The sequence below is a fragment of the Calypte anna genome, chromosome Z (genome assembly GCF_003957555.1).
Source record: "Calypte anna isolate BGI_N300 chromosome Z, bCalAnn1_v1.p, whole genome shotgun sequence".
Lineage (NCBI taxonomy): Eukaryota > Metazoa > Chordata > Aves > Apodiformes > Trochilidae > Calypte > Calypte anna.
The window spans coordinates 42,532,350-42,554,632 of record NC_044274.1 but is presented as its reverse complement, the minus strand read 5'-3'; the positions used below and the strand labels follow the sequence as shown (position 1 = coordinate 42,554,632).

Sequence of the window (22,283 nt, the reverse complement as noted above, 5' to 3'; positions counted from 1 at the left end):
AAAGAAGAGGCGGCTCAGGGGAGACCTCATCGCTCTCTACAACTCCCTGAAAGGAGGGTGTAGCCAGGTGGGGGTTGGTCTCTTTTGCCAGAAGACTTTCAACAACACAAGAGGGCATGGTCTTAAGTTGTGCCAGGGGAAGTTTAGGTTAGATATTAGAAAGAATTTCTTTACGGAGAGAGTGATCAGGCATTGGAATGGGCTGCCCATTGAAGTAGTGGATTCTCCGTCCCTGGAGATATTTAAAAAGAGACTGGATGTGGCACTCAGTGCCATAGTCTAGCAACCGCAACGGTGGTTCAAGGGTTGGACTCGATGATCTCTGAGGTCCCTTCCAACCCAGCCGATTCTATGATTCTATGATTTGTAACAAGAATACAAATTGCCTGGCTTTAGAAGAAAGCTCACTACACGCTTAATGCTATTACATGATTGAGTTCACCTCTGAAAACTTTTTCTAAAGAAGTGCTTTTATCATGAAAGGGAAAATTCAAAATATGGAACTTTTAAATTCTTCATTCTCATGGAAAACAAAGTCACCGGTTGGAGTAGCTAGGCAGTTCAATCACACTGTGTCAACCTACGTGTAGGTCTGCATAGCCAAGCAGCCATTTAACCAACTTTAGAGGCTGTACATGCCCAGGCTCAAACAGTCTTTTGTTACTGCAATACTAACAAACAGAAACTTACCAATAATAACTGGATAGTGAGACTTAACTCTACCTTTCTAACCTTAGATCACTCCATACTGACAACAGCCTGCTTTACATATGCACAGGCAGCTGGGATATCTTAGTGGATTAAGTGCCTCATAAATGGACATTGCTCAGGCTTACCTTTGACAGGTTTGCAAAGCTTCCTTCATTGTAGAGATTCCCATTTGTATATCCTGCTGTTCAAAGGTCATAGCAGCTTGCATAACTAAAATAGTACTGTATCCAAGGGCATGGTACATACTATCTTTAGACCTATATATCAATGAAACAGATAAATCTTGTTAATTCAAGCAAATTTTAAATTACAGTACAAAATGAAATGCTGAGACACCAGCACCAGTTTGTGAAAAGACAGAAGAATAAAGCAGAAAAGTAATGGACATGAGAACGTAACTGAACAAGTATAATCTTCCACTGGTTACTACCTGTCTGTCTCCACAGGATACTGTGGCAATAAGTTTCAGAAAATATGCCAACTGGGTTACACTAACATTTGCACTTAATTATACTCCATTTATAGTATGCTGCTATATCTAATTAATTTAGATAATTAAGCTGACACAAATATTCACTCTTCTGCTTTCCCTTAATGTAAAAACATCCTTCTAACATTACTACTTGATCCAACGATCTGCGTGTGTCACAGAAAAGCCAGTACATTCATGCTCAGTCCTGCATGAAAGACTACACTAAACCATCCTGGCTTTCACAATATAATTACAGTAATTACACAATTAAAAAAAAATGTTGGAAAGTGGCCAATGGATGTCATATAGTCAAACCTACCAGTTACAGCAGCACAATATTGTTATATTATGCCAATACTATGTCAGGTGAAGTCAGGTTTTGCCTAATCACGTTTCAACAGGATTAAAGAAAATTAAGACTACACACCCCTCTGGCAGCCTCTCTGGTACTCTACAACCAGTGTACTTTTTCCTGATGTCCAACCTGAACCTCATAAGCTTCAACTTGTTGTGACTGCCTCTTATTTTACCACCTGCCACTATAGGGAAGGATATGTCTTGCAGCATCCTCTCAAGAGCTCTACACCACTATTAGCTTAATCCCCAAGTCTCTTCGATGCCAAATTAAAACAAATCCATCTTTCACCATCTTCATGATTCATTAATCCCCAATGCTCTTTTTTGCCAAATTAAACCAAACCCAGCTCTCACAATCTTCATGAGTCATATGTTCTAGTCATCTAATCATGCTGCTTGAGAACCTTTGCTGGATCCTCTCCAGTTTTCTCAACCTTTTTTCTTCTCCTTCAATCCACAAGTCACCCAACAAATGTAGTTTTGAAGACAGGAAGCTTTAGCAGAGTAAATGAAGAGAGACCCTTAGGCTAAGTATTTCTTTAATATATTACTGCTTTCCCTAAGTTTTTTCCATTATTAAGTTTAACTTTCATTAAAAGGCTATTTTACAAGCAAAATGATTGGTTTGTTTGGTTTTTTTACAGGTGGTTTATTCCTTGGTAGGCTAGGTCACCCTCTGCAGATTGGCTGACCATGCTATTTAATAAACTCAGAGCCTACTAGATGTCAGGAGCTCAAAGCATCAAAATCATGGAGTTCAAAACATTTTCTTCATTGTAGCAAACATCAAGTAAAACACCTATTTCACTGTATACAATCTGAGTAACGTGTATGTGCAATTAGTAATAGACACAAGCACAATCCTTGCATATAGAACTTAGTATTTTGCAACACTATCCGAAATAGTTTTAGCATGCACAACTGCACATGTAAAGATAGCTTGGGCCTAAGTACAACTGAAGAGGTACAATTTCTGCGTTTGAGTTCTCTATACAACTAAAATGAGATGGTCAGAAGAACAGTGAATGACATTTAGATATAATATAAAAAGCAACAAAGAGTATTCTAGAGTTCTGTTCCAGATTTGTTGTTTAGTTAAACGGAGTTCCACTGCACAAATTGTCTGAATGATGATACACCAATGTCTTGCTTCCCAGATTCTCACCTCTGCATGATGAAAGACAGCTCAAATGATAAGGTATAACACAACAGTTCACTGCTTCATTAACACATTTTGCAGTGGTCTAAAGGAGAAACAAGTGCACCACCAAAACATGAAGATACTGATAAATGCTTCTAGACAAGAGGAAAAAAATTAAAACTACTGTCTTCAGAGACCTTAAACTAATATTCAGCTACCAGGCAGTATTTTACACTATTTGTTTACAGTAACTTCAGCGAATAACAGGACCTCACCATGGACGAAGCAGTTCCAGGGCCTGAGAGAACTTATTGTTTAAAAATAAGTTCAGTGCCATTGAACATTCTTCCAGAGCACTCTTGAGATCCATCTTGGATGCCCTAAAAAAAGAATTCTTAGTTTAATCAAACTGCAAATATAAACACAAAATTATTGCTTTTTCTCATATAAAACACGTTTTTATAGCAACTTTATTACTTGATTTTAAAATCCAGCTCTACAAAAACAAGTTAAATGCTCAATATTCTATCTGTACCATGTGGATGTGCTCTCTTTGCTTATTTAAGTGTTATTTATGGCTTTGTCCTCGTCTTTTTATCAGTCAATAGACAATGTAGTGACTTTTGCTGCTACTTATGTAAGAAGGATACTCGAAAATTACAACTGTCTGTGGTAGGTGCACTCACACCAAAAAAGACTTGGGGCTCCCCCCTGTTGAAAACAGATTCCTCACACCCTTGCTTTTCCCACCCTTTCCTTGCTTTTTCATGTGCTTAGGGTGCTTGCTGCCAGGCTCACTGTCAGTGGAAGATGTGGCACTCAGCCAGACAGAGACCACAGGTCAGATGCAACTGGGGTATAAAGGGAGCCCTGACAGTGGGGCAGCAGAGTGGCTGCCATCATTCATAATTCTGCTAGTTGTAATCCGACATGCTTTATAATCTTACTCACTTTTAAGTAAAGTGTGGTTTTATACTCCTGTGTAATAACCTTACTCCTAGAGTACTGCACAGAGAATTTCCTAACTTAATCTCCCTAAATGTGTTGTCAAAAGAGATTAATGAGAGGAGGAGGAGGATTAGCCCAGCCACAGCTAGGTTCCTAACTGAAGGAGTTTGGAAAGCAAGGGGGTCCAATCTGAATCTCCCTGGTTGACCCCACTCTGGGGAACTCTACCCATGCCCACTCTGTGGGATGTGATATTTGGGGTTGGTCCCCAGATCTAGGGAGCAGCTCTCACTTTGAGAGATGTGACAGTGTCACACCAACCTCCTGGGGTGTGAGAGTCTTCACTCTGTAAATAGACAAGTCCTGCATCCACAATCTGAATGTGTCAATGCTACCCCAGGATCAGATCATTGAAATGAAGAAAGTGGTAGACAACTCAGAGGCAATTCACAGAACCACAGAACTGTTGCCAACTAACTGATGGAGCAAAGTTTTTGACATGTTTGGATGTTCTTTAATGATGACTGTAGTTATTGCAACTTGTATCAAAATAAGCTATATTAGGCACACAGTAGTGAACTCTACACTAACGGTGTAGAGTAGGGCTTACCCCTTGAAATCTGTCATTGTATTAGGTGTTTGAATAACTGGAGAATGATAATCCATAATGAGCATTAAAGCTCATCAAGACTCTGCTCTCTTTTAGCCTTGGAGGCAAAAGGTGACTGTACCACCACCTCAAGAAGACCAGCTGAATCATGACTGTGGTCATAAGGTGGATAGCATGGCAGGTGTATCAGCCCTGACCAGACCAGAGCTTTCCAACTGCTGGTATCTGGATCCTTTCACAGAATCATTCCAGCTGGTAAGGACCTTTACATGCCTTTGCTTTTTGCATGCCTTCCTTGCTACCTTACTTTTTGACATGCTTACAATGACTGCTTCCAGACTCACAGCCGCTGGAAGATGGGGTGCTCAGCCCATCAAAGCTCACCATAGATTGGGTTCAATTGGGGTAAAGTATAAAAAGTCAGAAAGCAAAAATTTCACACTGTTGCCAATCAAATGTGAGAAATGAAAAATTAATGATGACATTGTCATGGTTAAACATTGGGCTGGCAATTTAATGCCTGACAGATGCTCCCTATTAATCCCCCTCCCTAGGGGAGGATAAAAATAAAGATAAAAGATAAAGAAAAGAGAGAAAATAAGAGAGAGAGACTTAAGGGTTAGAAACTAAACTACACATCTTTAATGTAACACTAATGATAAAAATGAAAAATTAATACATACAAATATACAGAAAAAACAATACATTGTTCCTCCCTCCTTTCCCCCAGTAATGCTCACATCCCCACTGAGGCTGCAGGGCAGCCCTGGGGAAGTCCAGGCTGGACTCCCGGAGTCAGGAGCTGGAGGCAGGAACACACAGATTCAGGCTGGCATGGATCAGGACCACAGGCAGATGAAGAGATGGAATCCTGCCAGGATGCTGAAGCAAACAGGGACAGGTGATGGCAAAAAGCCACAGTAAGGGGAAGAAGAAGAAAGAAGATGGGTCTGACCCTCATGATTCCTCAAATTTATAGCAAGTATGACATTATGGGATGGAATACTCTGGTCAATTTCAGTCATTTATCTTGTCCACTCCTCCCTACAGGGAGGGTTGCAGGTGTGACCTCTTTACTCCTTTTATCTTTCTGAAGCACAAGATGTTCCTCAGAACTGAGCAGTGGCTATGGTTCTGCATTCCATTCTCTAGCTGTAACTATAAACATTAAGAGTTATCAGTCCTGGAAGCAGACACTGGCTAAGAAACTTGCTGTTAATGTCAGCATGTACAGTACTTACAAGAGACTTATCTGAAAGCAAAATTACAAGACAGAAAACTAGCTCCATCCTGGCCCAAATTAGGACAGACATAAAGGCAACTTAACCACACTTACTATGAATAGCTCACTTTAGGTCACAGTCCTGAACATCACTTTTAGAAACCGTGTTTTGATGTTTGTTTTTTTTTTAATTTAATTTTGTTTAACATTGCTTTTACTGTCTCAAGTTTGATTGCATTGCCTTTATCTCATCTTTAATTTTTTGTTTCTCATATGTGACCAAGTTGCTGTAATCTAATTGTGAGATAACAAAAAGCAGAGCAAGACTTACACCCTGATGGCCAAGCACAACAAAAGCATGAGACTGATAACCTAGCACGTCATAAATTGTGTGGCTCAAACACTTGGGCTCCCCAATTCATATGAATATATGTATATATTTATATAAATATACACCCAGGCACAGTTTCCTTGCAAAAATCAGAGTACTGTGAGCAAAGATGCCAGCTCTCCAAGGTTCTGCTCATGGTGCTGAATCAGGTACAGTTGTCCTGACCAGGAGTCAGCAGTGTAGAAATGTCCAGCAGGGATGCTGCTGCCACAGACAGCTTGCCACAGGCCCACAAATGGAACCCTGCCAGAGGGCTCCTCCTTGGAGCAGGATCTCCCCTGGGACTGGGATACTGCTCAAAGTTAAGTCCCTGTGGATGAGAGCTCCCATATTATGGGTGAGTGATTGCACATCTTAGCTCATCACTCTAATAGCCTGATTGTGAAAACCTAGAAGTTCTTAAGTTGGCTGTGCAGTATTATTTGGTCATATTTGAACTTGCGGTTTAGTATTGTTTGTTGGAGTGCTAAATAATTTTGGCTAGAATAAACTGCTAGAATAGAACACTTACTCTACAAACAGCTATGCCAAAAAAAATCCATGTGAGAAGCCTACAGCTATGTCGAAAGCTTTTATTCTTCTTAATTCATTTCAAGTAAAATCACTTGCACTTGCTTAACAGGAAACCATCTAACAAACTCTGCTTCTAGCTTGAAGAAGCTGCATAGACTTCAGTATGCACAGCTGGATCTGGAAAAGATAATCTGTTTACAGCTTTAAAACAACAGGTTTAGGCTCTATAAAGGGCTTTATCCAAGTAAGTTTAAGCAGCTGTACAGCAACGGATCATGTCAATGAGATAAATATTTACGTGCTGATCACACAGGAAGAATCCTGAAGAAGGAACTTAAGAAGATGAATGACAGAGGAGTGCAGCTGCTTAAAACCTGACAGTAACACACATTAAAAAAAAAACAATGTCAGGAAAAAGGGGAACATGAAAATATGAATGGACATGCTTTTACACAGAAACATTGTCTTTGTGTACCTCACTCCTCTCTTCATCATCAAAAAGCTTTAAAAACACTGGGTTTTTTATGTCTTCTAGGGAAGCAAACTGTGATACAGCTAGATGAGATCCAAAAAGTCTTTTTTAGCTTCATTTTCTGTCAATCTCTAGACCAAGGAAGCCATGCAGAAGACACACAGAGCATCTCCTCACATTGCAAATTCCCATGCTCTATAGTTTAGGAAAAAAAAATAGGAAAAAAAAAAATCTCCAGTCTGTCAAAGCCAACCATAAGCTCATTTTGTATTTTGCACATTCTAGTTTCTAAATCCAGAAAATAAAACTTGGCTGAGCACTTAGTTTGGGTACCAGCCAAACCCTCAGCCTGTAACACCTCTTTATACTACCAAAGTAAAGTACTTTCCATAGCCTAGATCAAGAGAACCACAGACTCTAGATGACAAAGCATCCTCCCTGTTTGGCTAAATAATGGATGCAGCACTTCACACTCAATCTGCTCAAATCATTAAACCTTTCCCATTAACGACAATCATCAGAAATAAGCATTCTTAAGATCCTACACTTCCTACAGTAAAGCAGAAGCAAATGTTTATCAAAACAAGTATGAAGAAAGCAATTGTATTTTAGTGCAGATTCTGAATATGCACGTGAATATGTCCAAATGAAAATATTTATACAACCAGCATAAAGATTTACATGTTTACATGTTCTCTTCAAAGGTCTTTTATATAGTATGCCCTCTGTCAAATGGTGGCAAGAAATAAAAAAAATCTCATTTATAATGACTCAGAGTTTTTTTAAAACACTCATGCCATGAATACCATCAATTTTTAAAAAACTAATTTTTAGTTAAGATTTAGAGGCTTGTTATTTTTTCTGGTACACAAGCAAGGATGTGAGTTAGGCCCTCAACAATACCATCACCACCACTGTGTGTTCTCATACATCTGCATCCTCATTCCACGTTTGCTTTTTAGGAAACGTGCCTGTTTCTTGCTCTGCCTTTCCCACTAGGAAAAACAGCTACTTGCTTTCAAATAATTTCTCAAGTAAGAAAAGAAAGGCGGAGCTTTCCTTTGTTAAATGCCAATTTTACAGTGATTGCCTTAAAAAACAATATCCCATAATCAAAGTTAGGATCTACTAGTTGGCAAGAATGAGTTTTTACTCTCATACTTGTGCACCACAACTACTGTGTCACCAGCACTGAAGAAATGCCCTACTGTAGGTATCTTTTGGTACAAATCTCAGTGGCCAGATTGGGAGGGGAGAAACCAACAAAAGCCTCAAGATTGCAGAGGACAGATGGGCCTTCTGGTCCCCTCCTCTCAGGGCATGTTTCATGACTTTTGGGTGGGCCTAGCACTCTGAACTACTGAAACATAAAAACTCAACACAAGGAGACGACCTGCTATGCGGGATGCAGAGGAACTACAAATGGTCATCTGAAGTTAGAGAGAGAAAAGAACTGTGAGTGAGACATGTATAACCCTATAGTTCATAAAAGAATCTGAGATAAAGTGGATCTTTCATCACTATGCAATTTAAAAACTGATCACTACTTCATTCCCTTGGTTGTAAAAAAAATTTTGTTCAACCTAGAAAGAGTAAGAAAGTTTCTTACCACTTCATGTAATAAAGTATTAAAGTGCTCTATCACTGTTACAATTTTTTCTGAATGCAAGAATCGAGGACAGTGTCCTACTTCCACTGCTCCAGTAGGCCTCAAGCTCAGCAAAAAGATAGAGAAAATATGTATCTCTCTGCTGGAAATCTGCACCCTTCCTACCCTGAAGTCAGCAACTGCTAGAAAGCAGTTTGAAAGAAAAACCCAATCTTTATTTTCTGTGACATAGCCACAGACACACTAGCTTTTTAGCTGTTACAAGAGAGGACCACCAGCCATCAGGGTCCCAAACAGCCACCATACCAACTCCAGCATCACCAGGGTATGTATCAATATTTGTAAAACGAGTCCATAAACAAGGCTCCTTAAAACAGCAGAGCCCTTGCGTCCTGTCAAAGCTACCTTTTGCTATTAAATGGGCAAGAGGCAGACCTTTTCCAGCACACTCGATGGACAACTTGGTGGATAAACAACTGGCTTGACGGCTACATCCAAAGAGTGGCTGTCAATGGGTCCATGTCCAAGGGGAGGGCAGTGACAAGTGGAGTCCCTCAAGGTTCAGTCTTGTTTAACATCTTCATCAGCAACACTGACAGTGCCAGTAAGTGCACCCTCAGCAAGCCTGCTGGCAACATGAAGCTGTGCAGTGTGGCTGACACACTGGAGGAAGGGATCCCTCCCTTGACAGGCTGGAGAGGTGTGCCCATGCCAACCTCACGAAGTTCAACAAGACCCAAGTGCAAGGTCCTGCATCTCAGCTGGAGCAATCCTGAGCACCAATACAGGCTGAGCAGCGAGTGGCTTGAGAGCAGCCCTGAGGAAAAGATACTGGTGGAGGAAACAACATGACACATTAGTGCAAACTTGCAGCCCAGAAAGCCAATTGTATCCTCAGCTGCATCAAAAGGAGCACAGCCAGCGAGTCAAAGGGAGGTGATTCTCCCCCTTTTCTCCATTTTCATGATAGCCCACACAGAGTATTGTGTCCAGTTCTGAAGACTCTGTAAGATTTGGAGGTGCTGGAGTGTGTCCAGAGAAAGGCCACAAGGATAATCAGAGGACTGGAGCACCTCTCCTATGAAGACAGACTGACAGCACTAGGATTATTCAGTCTTGAGAAGAGAAGACTCCAAGGAGACTTTATTGTGGTCTTTCCAGTATCTTAAGGGGCAGGCCTACAAGAAAGCTCATGAGGAACACTAGCATCTCATGTAGTGGTAGGACTGGGGAGAATGGGTTAAAACAAGAGTTAGGTAGATTCAGGTTACACGTTAGGAAAAAGATCTTCAACATGAAAGTAGTGAACACTGAACAGGCTGTCCAGGGAGGTGGTGGAAGCCTCATCTCTGGAAGTTTTTAAGACCAGGCTGGACAGGGCTCTGAGCAACCCGGTCTAGTGGGAGGTGCTCATGGCAGGGGGGCTGGACCTAGATGACCTTTAAGGTCCCTTCCAACCCAGAACATTCTATGATTCTACAATTGTCATGTTCCTTTCCTGTGTTACAGACTAGTCCCCACTCTGCTGCCTTTATGTGTGAGCAAAGCCTGTGGATCATACAAAAAGTAGTTCTTACATCAATATATTTACTGTTCTTCATTAAAAATTAACTTATAAAATTACTCTGCCACTTCAGACATAAAACTTAGGAAGCCAGTTTTCTCAGACTCTTTCTTTCTGGAAAGTAAATCACAAACTCTAGGAATGAGAGTCTCATCCCTGTTTAGTTACTCTTCACATATATTTTCTACTGTTTTCCTACATCCTACAGCAGAGGAACATAACCAGAAGGAATCACTCCAACTCCAATTCATAACTAGATAGCAAAAAAGTCAGAAGAAATAAGCATACTGTCTCAGCAGCAACTTGGCTGTCTTCACTGGCAGACAAGGCATATTTCTATGCAGAGGCTCAGAAAAAGCGTATTTCCTCCTCTTCTCCCAAAACATCACACACCAATGTCTACAGCAAGGCAGCAGGCTGATGAACAGTTCAGTGAGCAGTGCTGACTCACACCCTTTTTCTTACTCATGTTCTCTCTGTCCCAGAATTATTTTGGAGATCTCATTTTTTTTCCCTACCTCCACATACAGTTTCCTGGAATTGACAGAACCTTATTATGTTTTACCACCTCAGATGAGCATATGCTTTAATTTATCCTAGAGCAGACTGAATTAACACTACTTCAGTGAAATGATTATGGTTTTTATACCCAGTGAATGCAGTTCACTTCTATCTAAATAAAAAGGAAAAGAAAAATAAGCTATACTGGGTGTTCCACAAAGTTAACAACGTCACATCAGGAGAGTAAAACACCACTGTATTGCTGTCTACAGTACTTTAAGGAAAACTTAAAAAAAAATACTGTGTGCTGGGAAAAGGTACCTTCTCACTACAATTTCTAACTTTTTTAAATGAAAAAAAGAATAAATGTTACAAATTCCAGCAACACCTTATGTATATTGTGTTTGGTGCTGAACTACACGTGAAGGTGTTCCAATACAGTGAGAATAAAATGTACATATGGACTATAACTGCAATATAACTGGTTTAAGTAGGTTCTGCTAATTAGCTAGTTAGAACTGTGACAGAAACAAAGAATAAAAATACTGACTTGAAAGCCCTGAGAGGTACTGGAATATTCATTGCTAGGATGACAATGCTCAGGATGTATACAAATCAAGAGCATTAGCAATTCACAGCTTATTAAGATGCTTTTCTTTTTTTCCCTACAGATTAATTAAAAGGGAAGCATAACTACTAACACAAACGAAAGAGGCACTGTTCTGGTATTCAAAATAAAGTTATTTAAACATGTGATGAGTTAAGCAATAACATCTTTCTTCCAACATCAGGGCTCAGCATAAGAGTAACTATATAGCTAAAGTCAAAACTTGGTATATGTCACTGTCTCCACATATGCAGGAGATGTAGTCAGCCTTTAACAATCATCCCTGATGAAATGACCTGTCAACTCACCTCTTGAAAGGGGATTCAGAAGCTAGAAACAGGAGAATTGTGGAAAAGTCTACCTTTAATCTAACTATATTTTCCACAATTTAAATTATATATTTAGGACTGAGGTCCACATCGCTTTATTATTATCTGGACTTACACATCGAGCAGTAATCTGTATGAATTGGGATTGCAGAACTGAGCTTTTGAACTTCTGAAATAACTTGCTGGCTCTTTTTCAACATGGTCAAAACAATCACCCACATCTGATAAACAACATTTAATTGCCAGCAACTTGGTTTTGTACAGCTCTAGAATAAAGTGACGCTGGGCTACAGTTGCTATAAATACTTGAAGTCATTAGTGGAAGCAAAGCAAAACTAGAATGGAAAAAAATAATGTGAAACTAGCAACAGCAATTAAGTGTCAGGATACCCACAGTAACATGCACATCCAACACAAAAGCAGTGAAAGAAAGTCTTCCACAAATTGTTAGAGGGAGGATGCTATTTTGATTATAGGGATCAAGAAAATGAGACGCATTAAATCTAACAGAACACTATTAAATAAATACTACAGCAAACTAGTCATGTTTCATGAGAAGAAGCAGTTTTTAGACATTTGTATGCTTAAACTCAAATGAAAACCATTTTAGGTGTCAGCATCAAGAGGTAGGGCAGCAAGAAATTACCCTCTGCAGCATTCTTCTGGAGTAACATATATGCAGGCATCATTAACTGTCAAGTTATTTATGATAAAACAACATCAAAATGTATTTTCTTAGGCAGCTGTTGTCCCCTGCAGGAAAAGAGTAAGTCAAAGGGTCTTAATACACTGCCAAAATCTGATACTGTTGCTACTCAGAACATTTCAGTATATGCTGAGGTAGGTCTTCTCCTTAGTAATAGTGAATATCTTCAATTAAAAACTCAATGTTTAACTACTTATGTTCTACCATGCTGAAAAGAGTAACTATCTTGTCATGCCTTTTAAATAGCCAGGACACTACTTCTTAACAGCAAATAGCAGCTGATCCTCACCAGAATATATTCAATAGCTTCATTTTCTTGTCTTGGGAGGCTCAGGGTATTTTTGGACACCATTGTGCTTTAAGTATATTGATCCTTTGTAATGTCCAAGAACAGTGGTTATTCTAATGCTTTTTAGCTGACAGGATTCTTCTTCCCCTCTGTGTCTTGCTGAGGAGATTACTGTGCAGGCACATCATGCTTCTTCCACATACATGGCAATGAGCAATATGCTGATGTGTACTGCCATGCATGCTTAGCATAAATAAAAGCCTTCAACAGAGTCTGGGAGGCTGGAACCCACTGTCTACCTGGAAGACTTCCTCCGAGACAAGATCAGAAGCTGTACTGAAACTACAATATCAAAGGTCATAGGTTAGAGCTCACAGAAGTATCATTAAGTCATCATTTCATGTTCAAGTCTTGCATGGCTTTACGTGCCAAAACATACTCAATGGCTTTTTGGCTGGTCTTACCATTTAGCAAAGATCCACAACGTTTTAAGACTGCCACCACCACATCACCAACCATTTGTTAAACACATGATCCAGACACTTTGTGCTATTGCTCCTAATCCTTGCCTGCCATATTCTACTGAAACACTGGAAGTCCTGCAGTGGTCTACTATTCTTCCTCTCTCAAGAAGAAGCAAAATCACTCTTTAGTATGACAGAGACACTTTCTTCCTGCCTAGCCCTATAAAACAAAACAATATAAGAAACAGTACTTGTCGTTTCTCGATTCAACACCTTGCCTCTGTATGCTGTCAGTATCTTCAGCTACAACTGAAGCAGAAAAAGCTAAGTAGTGTCTCTGTCCATGGGTGACAGCTAAAAACCAGCTCTACCCCTACCTGTTTAAGGAAACATCACTGAATTATGATTCTTAGGATCTATTTGATGTTTCTCCAAATAGATTGTGGTCTTCTATCTCTGTGAAACATTTCCAGGAAACCTGATCTCCTCTCTTGGTATAGGCCCACCTGGCTCCAACCAGGCTGCTGATCACTCACTTCCTGCCCCCAGCAGGGTACAGGGAAGAGAAAATCCACCTAACGACTGGTTAATCAAGACAAAGGCAGGGAGATTTTCATTCCCCAACTTCACAGGCAAAAAAACCAAACTCAACTTGGGAACAAAAGGAAATAATTTGATCTACAAGGAGAAATAGAAAACATGCCCTCCCTTCTTCCCATACTCAAATTGCTTCACTGCTGCCTCCCCCTCAGAGCACAGGGGCATAAGGAGTGGGTTTAGGGTCAGTTGCCCACATCTGTTTTATCTGTTGCTTTTTCCTCCTCAGCCAGAGGACTCCTCACATTCTTCCCCTGCTACAACATGGGGTCCCTCTCACGGGAGAGTCCTTCAGGAACCCCTCCGACATGAGTCCCTCCCACAGGTGCAGTCCCTCAGGCACAGACTGCTCCAGCCTGGGCTGCACACAGGGTCACGGCTGCTTCAGGAGCAGTCACCTCCTCTGGCACGGGGTCCTCCATGGCTGCAGATCCACATCTGCCCCTCTCTGCAGTCCTACACAGGCTCCTCCTTCACATCTGCCCACCTGTGAAACTTCAAGGGCCACAAATCCACATTTACCCCTCCGTGCTTCTTCAGGGACTGCTCCACCGTGCTCCCCCATCAGCTGCAGGGGCACAGCTGCCACCTCACCATGGGCTGCGGGGAAATCTCTACTCAGGCAACTTTGCCCCTTCCTCTTCACTGACCTTAGTGTCTTTTCTCTGGCATTTCTCTCTCACTTCATCCTCTGTTCTGCGAGTATTTTTCTTATATTTTTGCAGTTTAATTTTCCCTTTCTTGACTATGTTACTAGCAAGGGCACATCCAGCTTCCCACATCCACTCAGCCTTCGGCAGAGATGGGGCACGGACTGCATCAGGGGAGTTTCCAGCAGCTTGTCACAAGAGCCACCCCTCCCTGCTTCCAAAACACCACTGCACTAACCCATGACATTTCTGAATGCTTATGTCCTTGATAAATCTATTTAGGGCTGCCTTTGGCTCTCTTTTTATATATGCAGATAGCAACTGCAAAGATGTCAGTTTCCAATAGGAACTGTTTTTATATTAACACCAGCATTCATCCATGTGTTTCTATTGTAACTGAGCAAGGATCCAGAAAACTCAGCCACTAGTTTTGCTATCTAGAAATGTCTCTGCAAATTATTTTCTTCATATTTTAATAACACAGTACTTCTCACCACTAAGTTAAATATTTGAGAAGAAAAATATTTTTCATCTTATTCCTTTCCTCTATCACTCATATCAGCCAACAGTAATACTTCACTTTTCTGCTTATTGACATGCCAAAATCCAGTCTGGATCATTACCCTAGGGACAATGTTATTTACCATGCTTTTATCAATACCCTGCACAGACACCAAGGTGCAACAAAAGCATAAATCTCACCAGGTAAAGTGAAATGCTTTGCAGGAGTACTACCTACCCACCTGTACTTAAAAATCACATGATATGGCAGACACAGGCAAGCAGCACTTTGCCCTCCATGGGTACCAGCTTTCACCAGAGTTTTGGAAACACCCATCCAGCCACAGAACTGGTAACAGCAGAGGATGAAATCCTTATGCTATGAGGTAAATCAGCTCCCTGAGGTTGCACCTTCCTCTTCAGTGCTACCTACCTGATTATCAGATACTAGCATTTAGCCAGTTATTTGTAAATCTCTATCAGAGATTGTTGTTGCAATTCCAAGGGCATGCCTATACTATCCTTTCCATGACCAACCAATCTCACAGTAAGGCATTTTCCTTTTATTTAATATCACCAAATTGGGGTGTGCATGTGTTATTGTTGGTTTTGGTTGTCTGGCTTTTTCTAATCTGAATTCCTTCTTCTCCCCCCCCTTATAGTTGTAGAAGAAATGCTGGTATAGAGAGAAAAGAAGAAACCGTAGCTACCCAATACTACACATCTGTACAATCAAATAAAGGGGAAGGATCAAAAACTGTATTTTCAATACAAACACCTATAGAAAAGGAGCTGGAGCTCTTAGAAAAACACAGACAGGAAGAAAGGAAGAGGTAACTGAGTAAGAAAAATGAGGCAGTGGCTTCCACTCAAAATGAGCAGTTATTAAAATTATATGCATGAAAATGAGCTGAGAATGACTTCAGTCGTTAGTTCAAATTGACAGTTTCTCATAGTCAATTGAGATTTCACTGTAGGCACATTTTATTTGTATCTGTCATTATACCTTAACTACCTAACAATGAGGCAGATGCCAGATAAAGATCTGTTCTTCACAGATCAGAAGCTGGGGGGCAGGGAAGGAAAGCTGATGTCATTTTAAGAGGGGTGTGTGCCCTTTCCATTTTTAGTAAAGCAAGTTCTAATTTTAGCTTTTATAAACTTCACAGATACATACTTAGCTACATAAGACAACTGTTTTATTTTAGGCATTATTACTGCCTACAGCAGAAGTACTTGTAGTATTGTCTTATGCATGAAATGCATTTAAAAAAAAAAAACATCAAACACAAGTTGCTTCTTAAAAGTCTAATATGACCTTAATTTAAGTGTTGGACCACCACCTGTCAGGACAACAATATTTCTTTGCTTTACGTTATACACAAGTCTTATTTGTGAAATTCAGCTCTGAGGGTGAGCACTGGGCTTTGTTCTAGTTAAAAAGCAGTCCAGCAATTACACTGCTACTTCAACAGGATCTAGTAATGGGATGGAATACAGCAATCAAAAGGTTTTGCTTGCAAACATTTGGAATGTGTCCAGAACAGAGGGGGCAAGGAGAGGTGATGATAATCAAGGCACTTTGCTGATGGTCTTTTGTATTTAAAATGTGTAATTTCCTAAATCAAAGCAGCATCTGAACACCACAAGAAAATACTGATTGCTGTAACCTCACATATTATTACTACTCTACAGATGCAACAAAGCAACTGAGGAAGCACAACAGAAGAAAAACAAGGCAAAGTTAATTATCTGCTTGAGTCTCCATGTGTCACAGGAAATAGTGCCCACACTGAATTCATCACACTGGCTGATCAGCACTCACCCTTGCCAACACCACAGTCTGCTTCCCTGAAAAACAATAGCAGACAGGCTACATTTCTAGTCTCTTTTCTAGAAAAAAAAACCAAACACCTCCAAAAAACAGGGGGAAAAAAAACACCTCAAAAAACCCACAAAAATCCCCACAAAACAAACAAACACAAAACCAAAAACAAACATGAAACAAAAAAAAGAAAAAAAAACATAAGCCTTGACAAGCTTTTCAGTTATGGACTGATCATTAATCAGACTCAGAAAGGCGAGAATCAATTTATTCTAAGTCAGGTGCTTCTACAGCCTGTGGGGGAAAAGGAACATCAGCAGCTTAATCTGACACTGAGTTCTTTAAATTAAACAGCAAACTGCACTGCACATGCACGGTAATAAAGACGCAAATTTTCCATCATGAATCAGCCATATTGTGGGAGCAAGACACATGACAACTACCTGGGTTTCTATTTATTGATCTGAATATGCACCTAGTTTACCTAATCACCAGAATGACTATGAAATAGTCCTGTTCAAGCATTTCAAGTTACTCCAGCATGAATTTGACATGGCATTGCAAAGTCTAGGTAATCCTAAGACAGTGAGCAAAGCTATCAAATAGATCAAAGGTATTTATTAGTAACCATAGTTTCACAGAGAGAAAAGAAAAAGCAAAGTAGTCTCAGTGATGGTTTGCCTGTAGGAGAGAAATCTGCTTCCTATTGTTCTGCTGGACACTAGTGGAAATGGACAGCACTATGAAAGGATCCTGTTATATTTATTAATAGAAACCGGTAGTTCAACTGTATTTTTAGATCTATAATTTAACATAAGATCTTTGAACTGAGGATTCACTATGTTTCAATGCCCCTAACCAGTCTAATAGTTTTTATCGAGTAATCCAGCTGAGGTCAATATAGGCAATACTATGTAAAAAGATGAGCCCCTGAATGTATCAGAGAGCAATAATACCAAAACCTCATAGACAATATGTAGATACAGATACAGAGAGCTTCATAACGAAAAATAAATAAATAAATCAGTTTAACACTCCCTTAGAAAGGAGGTCTTGTCAGCATGTCTTATTTAGAAAGTAGGTTGAAAAAGATCCTCCTGAAGGACCAAGCATAATGACAGTTTGCTGGCAGTTTTACGTAAAGCAAATAAAAATTTAACTTATCTTGCTAAGGAAAAAACAAGAAATAAATCATGCAACAAGCAGACACCAGATCAGGACAGATGTTTATGGGACTAACACTGCGTCACACAAACACTGGCTCAGATCCAAACAGACAATTAGGACAGTGCGATCCTAGTAAGATACTTCCTAAACTTCAAACCAATTTACTGGAATTTATTGCACAGTGAAGTTATAGCTCATGTTAGGGACCTTACATTGATAAAAATCTCTAAAAGCACAATGTATCATACTTAACATTTAATAAGCACAAAACAGCATCCCATGTAATAAATCATTTAAGTAAAAAATTATATAACCTCAAGTGGTTAAATCAGCAAAGCTAGCAAGATCAGAAGACATGCTCTATATATGAAGAAAATAACTAGAAATCTAATACTTAAATTACCCGATTTTAAAGAATGGCATCCTAAAATACACACCTTGCAGTGTTCTACAACCTTCAGCATCAGAGCTGATTAAGCACTGACATCAGCAGGGAAGCTTCTGCTCTCTAAAAGCATCATTCACCACAGCTAAGTGCAGAGGAAAAACAATTATTTCATAGACACATTGTGAATATAAAACTTTTCCCTCCTCTTCAAGGAAATCCAGCTAAAAGAGTTTTTGTGGTTCAAGCATTCAACATACCTGCCAAAGTAATTTTTCACAGATAAAAGTCCATAAATTACCACAGGGACTGGTAGGCAGTGATAGTATACTTACAGGATTAATTCAGTTTACTTCGGGTATGTAAATACAGTCCTTATGGAAAAGTAAGTGCTGCTTCTTTCACTCTCTTCTTTTTCTTCCGTACACACACACACACACACAAAAACCAAAACCAAAAATACACACACACAAAAAAAAAAAAAAAAAAAAGACAGGCTGATTGTTTTATATCTCAGTATCCATAGGGTTTCATGACTGAATTATCAAGCAATAGCAATAAAAGAATAAAAGTTCACCAGCCAGTAGCTGGCATCATAGGCACTCTCCATATCCGAATTCAAAAGAAATGTCAGTTAAGAGTGGAAGCAGCTACAGTCAAACGCTGGAAGCTGATGTCTCTGCGGGAAGAGGATGCTGGGAGATTTTCCCAATCTGTGCTGCAGCCTAATTCTAATCCATCACTCCTAACTGCAAGAAGAAAATGGAGACATAAGGAATGCAAAGTGAGTTATACTTAGGGGCTAAAAGGGAGTTCTCTCTGCATTTCCTGATTAAAATAAGGCACTAGAATTAAAGTCATGTAGAAAAGGAAAAGTATACTAATGCAACTACAGGGGGGAAAATAAATAAATAAATAAATAAATAAATAAAAGAGTTGCTAGCAAGCAGCACTGAAGAAAAGTAGCTAACTCATGTTTGATTTTCATTATTTGACAGAAGTCAAACAAATCTACGTTTTTTTTTATTAACTTTGACATTTTTTCCACAGAAATCCAAATTTTTAGCTAGCACAGAGAGGCAGCTCATAAACAGTTACCGTCCTGAGTATCAACAGCAGCACTAGAATGTAAGACTCAGAATCAAAACAGCTGCAACAGAGACAGTTTCACCCTTAGGTCTACTCTTTCCAGAAGATATATGGGAACGCTGAGCATACAGGAGCCAAGAAGCAGAAAATTAAACTATGTCCTCTACCAATATGTTCAAAAAGTATTTTTTAAAGCTGTTAGCTCCTGGGCTAACTACACCTATTCGTAGCTACATTTACTGCCATAAACTGAGATTTACTCACAATAATGACTCAAAGAAAGCCTTTTTTTAAAACAGTGCAGGAAACTATAGTGCATATAGGCATTTCAGGTGGGTGCTAGATGGTACAGGCAGTAATACTTCCGGCCAATCTATTTAAATAATTTACTCCTAAAAATACAAGTAAGGATGCAACCTTTCTTACTAGGAAAGAGTAGCACAGTATCTCCTAGAACACCTTAGGAAACAAAGGCTATGATCAGGTAAAACAGGCTTTGAAGAAAAATGATGAAGTGCACAGCTGTATTTTACAGGCAAAAGCACCTTTAAAATCAGGATGTTTCCACCTTTTCCCTGAAGTTGTGCCTGATATTGTTAGACCATGGACATCAGAGATACCAGATTTCTCCACTATGTGACTTGGAAGTAGTGCTTATGTGTATTTTCACTTCTCATATTAACATTATTTGGTGCAGGGACAGTCAACATGCCAGGATTTTTCTCATCTTGACTGCATATAAAACAAATCAGCTTGGAATCAAGGTTGAGCAGTCATAAAAAATCAGCTCCGTTCACACAAAAAGAAATACAGTGTTCTGCCTTTAACTCAGAGTAAGTTGCAGACAATCAACGCTTGAGGCCCCAGAAAGTATTTCCCAGTAGAAGCTGAGAAAGTCAGGAGCACATTTCCACAAAACTAACAAAAGCAAGCTTTCTGTCTGTAAGTATCAATACATGTTCAGTCCCTGGGCTGTCTTAAAGAAAAATCCACTAATGCACACTCAAGATTTTTCCCAAAATGCTCTGACAATTTTCAATCATCTGGAAGGAAATAAAACAGAAAAAAAACCCAAACAAACCAACAAAAAACCTGACATTATTAAAGACCAAGAACTTTTTGTTGGTGTGATAGTTTAAAATAAAGAAAGTGGCAAGTTGGGTTTTCAATCCTTTTCCGTAAAAGCAATCCTCCTACTCAGTATGTGAGCAATTTATAGCCTACAAGTTTTTTGTTTTTTTAAAAATCTATGATAGAGCTCACCTTTTCATTTTCTTAACTAAAATACTAATGACTTGGAGATTGTACCACCAGGCAAAAACATTAAGAATCTGTATCTCTTTCAGCCTCTGAAGTTATTTAGAGAAGGCAATTCTTAATTTGCACAACTGGAAGCTGCATTATGCAATCTTTATTAAAGCACAGGATAACCATTAATTTTCTGGAATAAATATAAAGAAAGAAAACAGTAGATCATGCAGTGCAGAACAAAACTGAGATTCCAACATGCTAATTCATGTGCTCCGCAACTTTCCAGGAACCCCACCCCAAAAATATTATGTGAGTTTACTGCCACAGAATTAATTCACTTTTCATGGAAGAGCAAGCCACAAGCAGCAACCCAAATATTTAAGCTCAAGTAGGACAAACTTCTTAGGTGAACACTGTATTGCACAAAAACAGTCTGTGGTATCTTCCTGTGCACCAGCATTTCAGTGAAGGCTTCCGGTTCTGTGCAGAATGTCCCTTCTCTGTTTCTTTTAGTGTTTTGGGGTTTTTTATTCCCTCACCTCCTGCTTTTTCCCCCTCCTTGTCTTCTAAGAAGCCATACACACAGGTGGAATTGCACATTTCAAAGTCAACAGAAGATCCAAATTTTAAATCTTGCACAATGTGGCCTGAAGACTTCTACTCAAATAAAAACACACATAGAAATCTTACACTAGAGGCAAAGGATGCAGTTGCAATAAATACAGAAGAGTTAGGAATAACATAATTATTGCCCACCCAGAACCCCTCAAACTTGAAAAATTTCTAAGCCATGAACAGTTTGCAGTAGAGAAGTATCAGTGACATTAGGCTGCTGTCTCACTACTGCTGTTACAAATCCTGAGACTGACAATATCAAGTAGCTACGGTGTTATATTTATTTAGTTTGTAAATGTTATTTAGTGAATACAAAAAACCCCAAAACAAACAAAAAAACAAAAAACCAAACCAAACCAAAACAAAAAAAAATCCCAAAAAAACCCACTAAAAAACTTTTATTGGCTTTTTTTCCCTTTGGCCTAGGGACCAAACATATGAAAATAACACTTCAGATTGCTTAAATTGTCACAGCTGTTTCTCTCCATCTTCAAACAATGTCTGAATGAACTGAGTTCAAATTTACAGAGACATGAACTGTTCTTAAGAAGTCTTCAGGTCCCTGAACTCAAATTTTAATTTAAGGCCACTTCTTCAGCTGCTCATCTTAAGTGACTGTCAGAACACACATGTGCAGGTGTAACAGAAATCTTAACTACACTTCTAAGATTACAAGGATAACCTGCTCTAACTTCCTTAAACACTTCTGGCCCTTAATCTATCACCCCAGTAATTCCACACAGAGCTGCTTTGGTAGGATCAAGGATTAACAGTATCCAGCTTCGGGTAGGAAAAGTAAAAGAGGAATGGTAATACAGCAATGAAATATGCCTCTTTCTGCTGAAACTGATAGAGAAAATCCTACTAATTCTCTCATTAATAAAAAAGAATAAACTGTTTGCCTTTCTGCAGAACGCCATGTCCCACCTTTTCACTACTTCGTCTTTCAAATGTGTTTAATTGAGACCTCACTATCTTTCCACCGCAGCCATTACTTGGGGTCTGGTGTCAGAAATTCCTAGACAAACATCACAATATGAAGACTTCTTGGCATATGAGCTGCTTGCAGCAGCCACACAGACTACTATGTTTCTTCCCAAAGGCAACTACAAAGCATCTTCTTTACGCATGGACTCACAGAATTGTTCAGGTTGGAAAAGACCTGTTAAGATCATCCAATCCACACAGTACTTGGGCAGCTGACATAGAACAGTAACTCTGAACATTCTTATTTATTGGCATAAGCATAATGGTAACTTCTGTCACACACAGGTGACATTTTAAGAAACAGTAAGTA

At 39.4% G+C, this 22,283-nt stretch overlaps 1 protein-coding gene across 4 annotated transcripts in view; it reads right to left on the bottom strand.

Moving 5' to 3' along the window:
* The window catches only part of TTC39B (tetratricopeptide repeat domain 39B), a 78,626-nt gene that overhangs the window by 30,626 nt on the left and 25,717 nt on the right, over positions 1-22,283 (bottom strand). For 3 of the 4 annotated variants that reach the window (XM_030466735.1, XM_030466737.1, XM_030466738.1), the window contains exons 3-4: positions 2,957-3,061; positions 837-968 (exon numbers count right to left, since the gene is read on the bottom strand). In XM_030466735.1, coding sequence (XP_030322595.1) covers positions 837-968; positions 2,957-3,061 — 237 coding nt within the window. Of the gene's footprint in view, positions 1-836; positions 969-2,956; positions 3,062-18,083; positions 18,143-22,283 lie in introns of those variants that run through there. The other variant, XM_008496213.2, reaches the window with a different exon arrangement.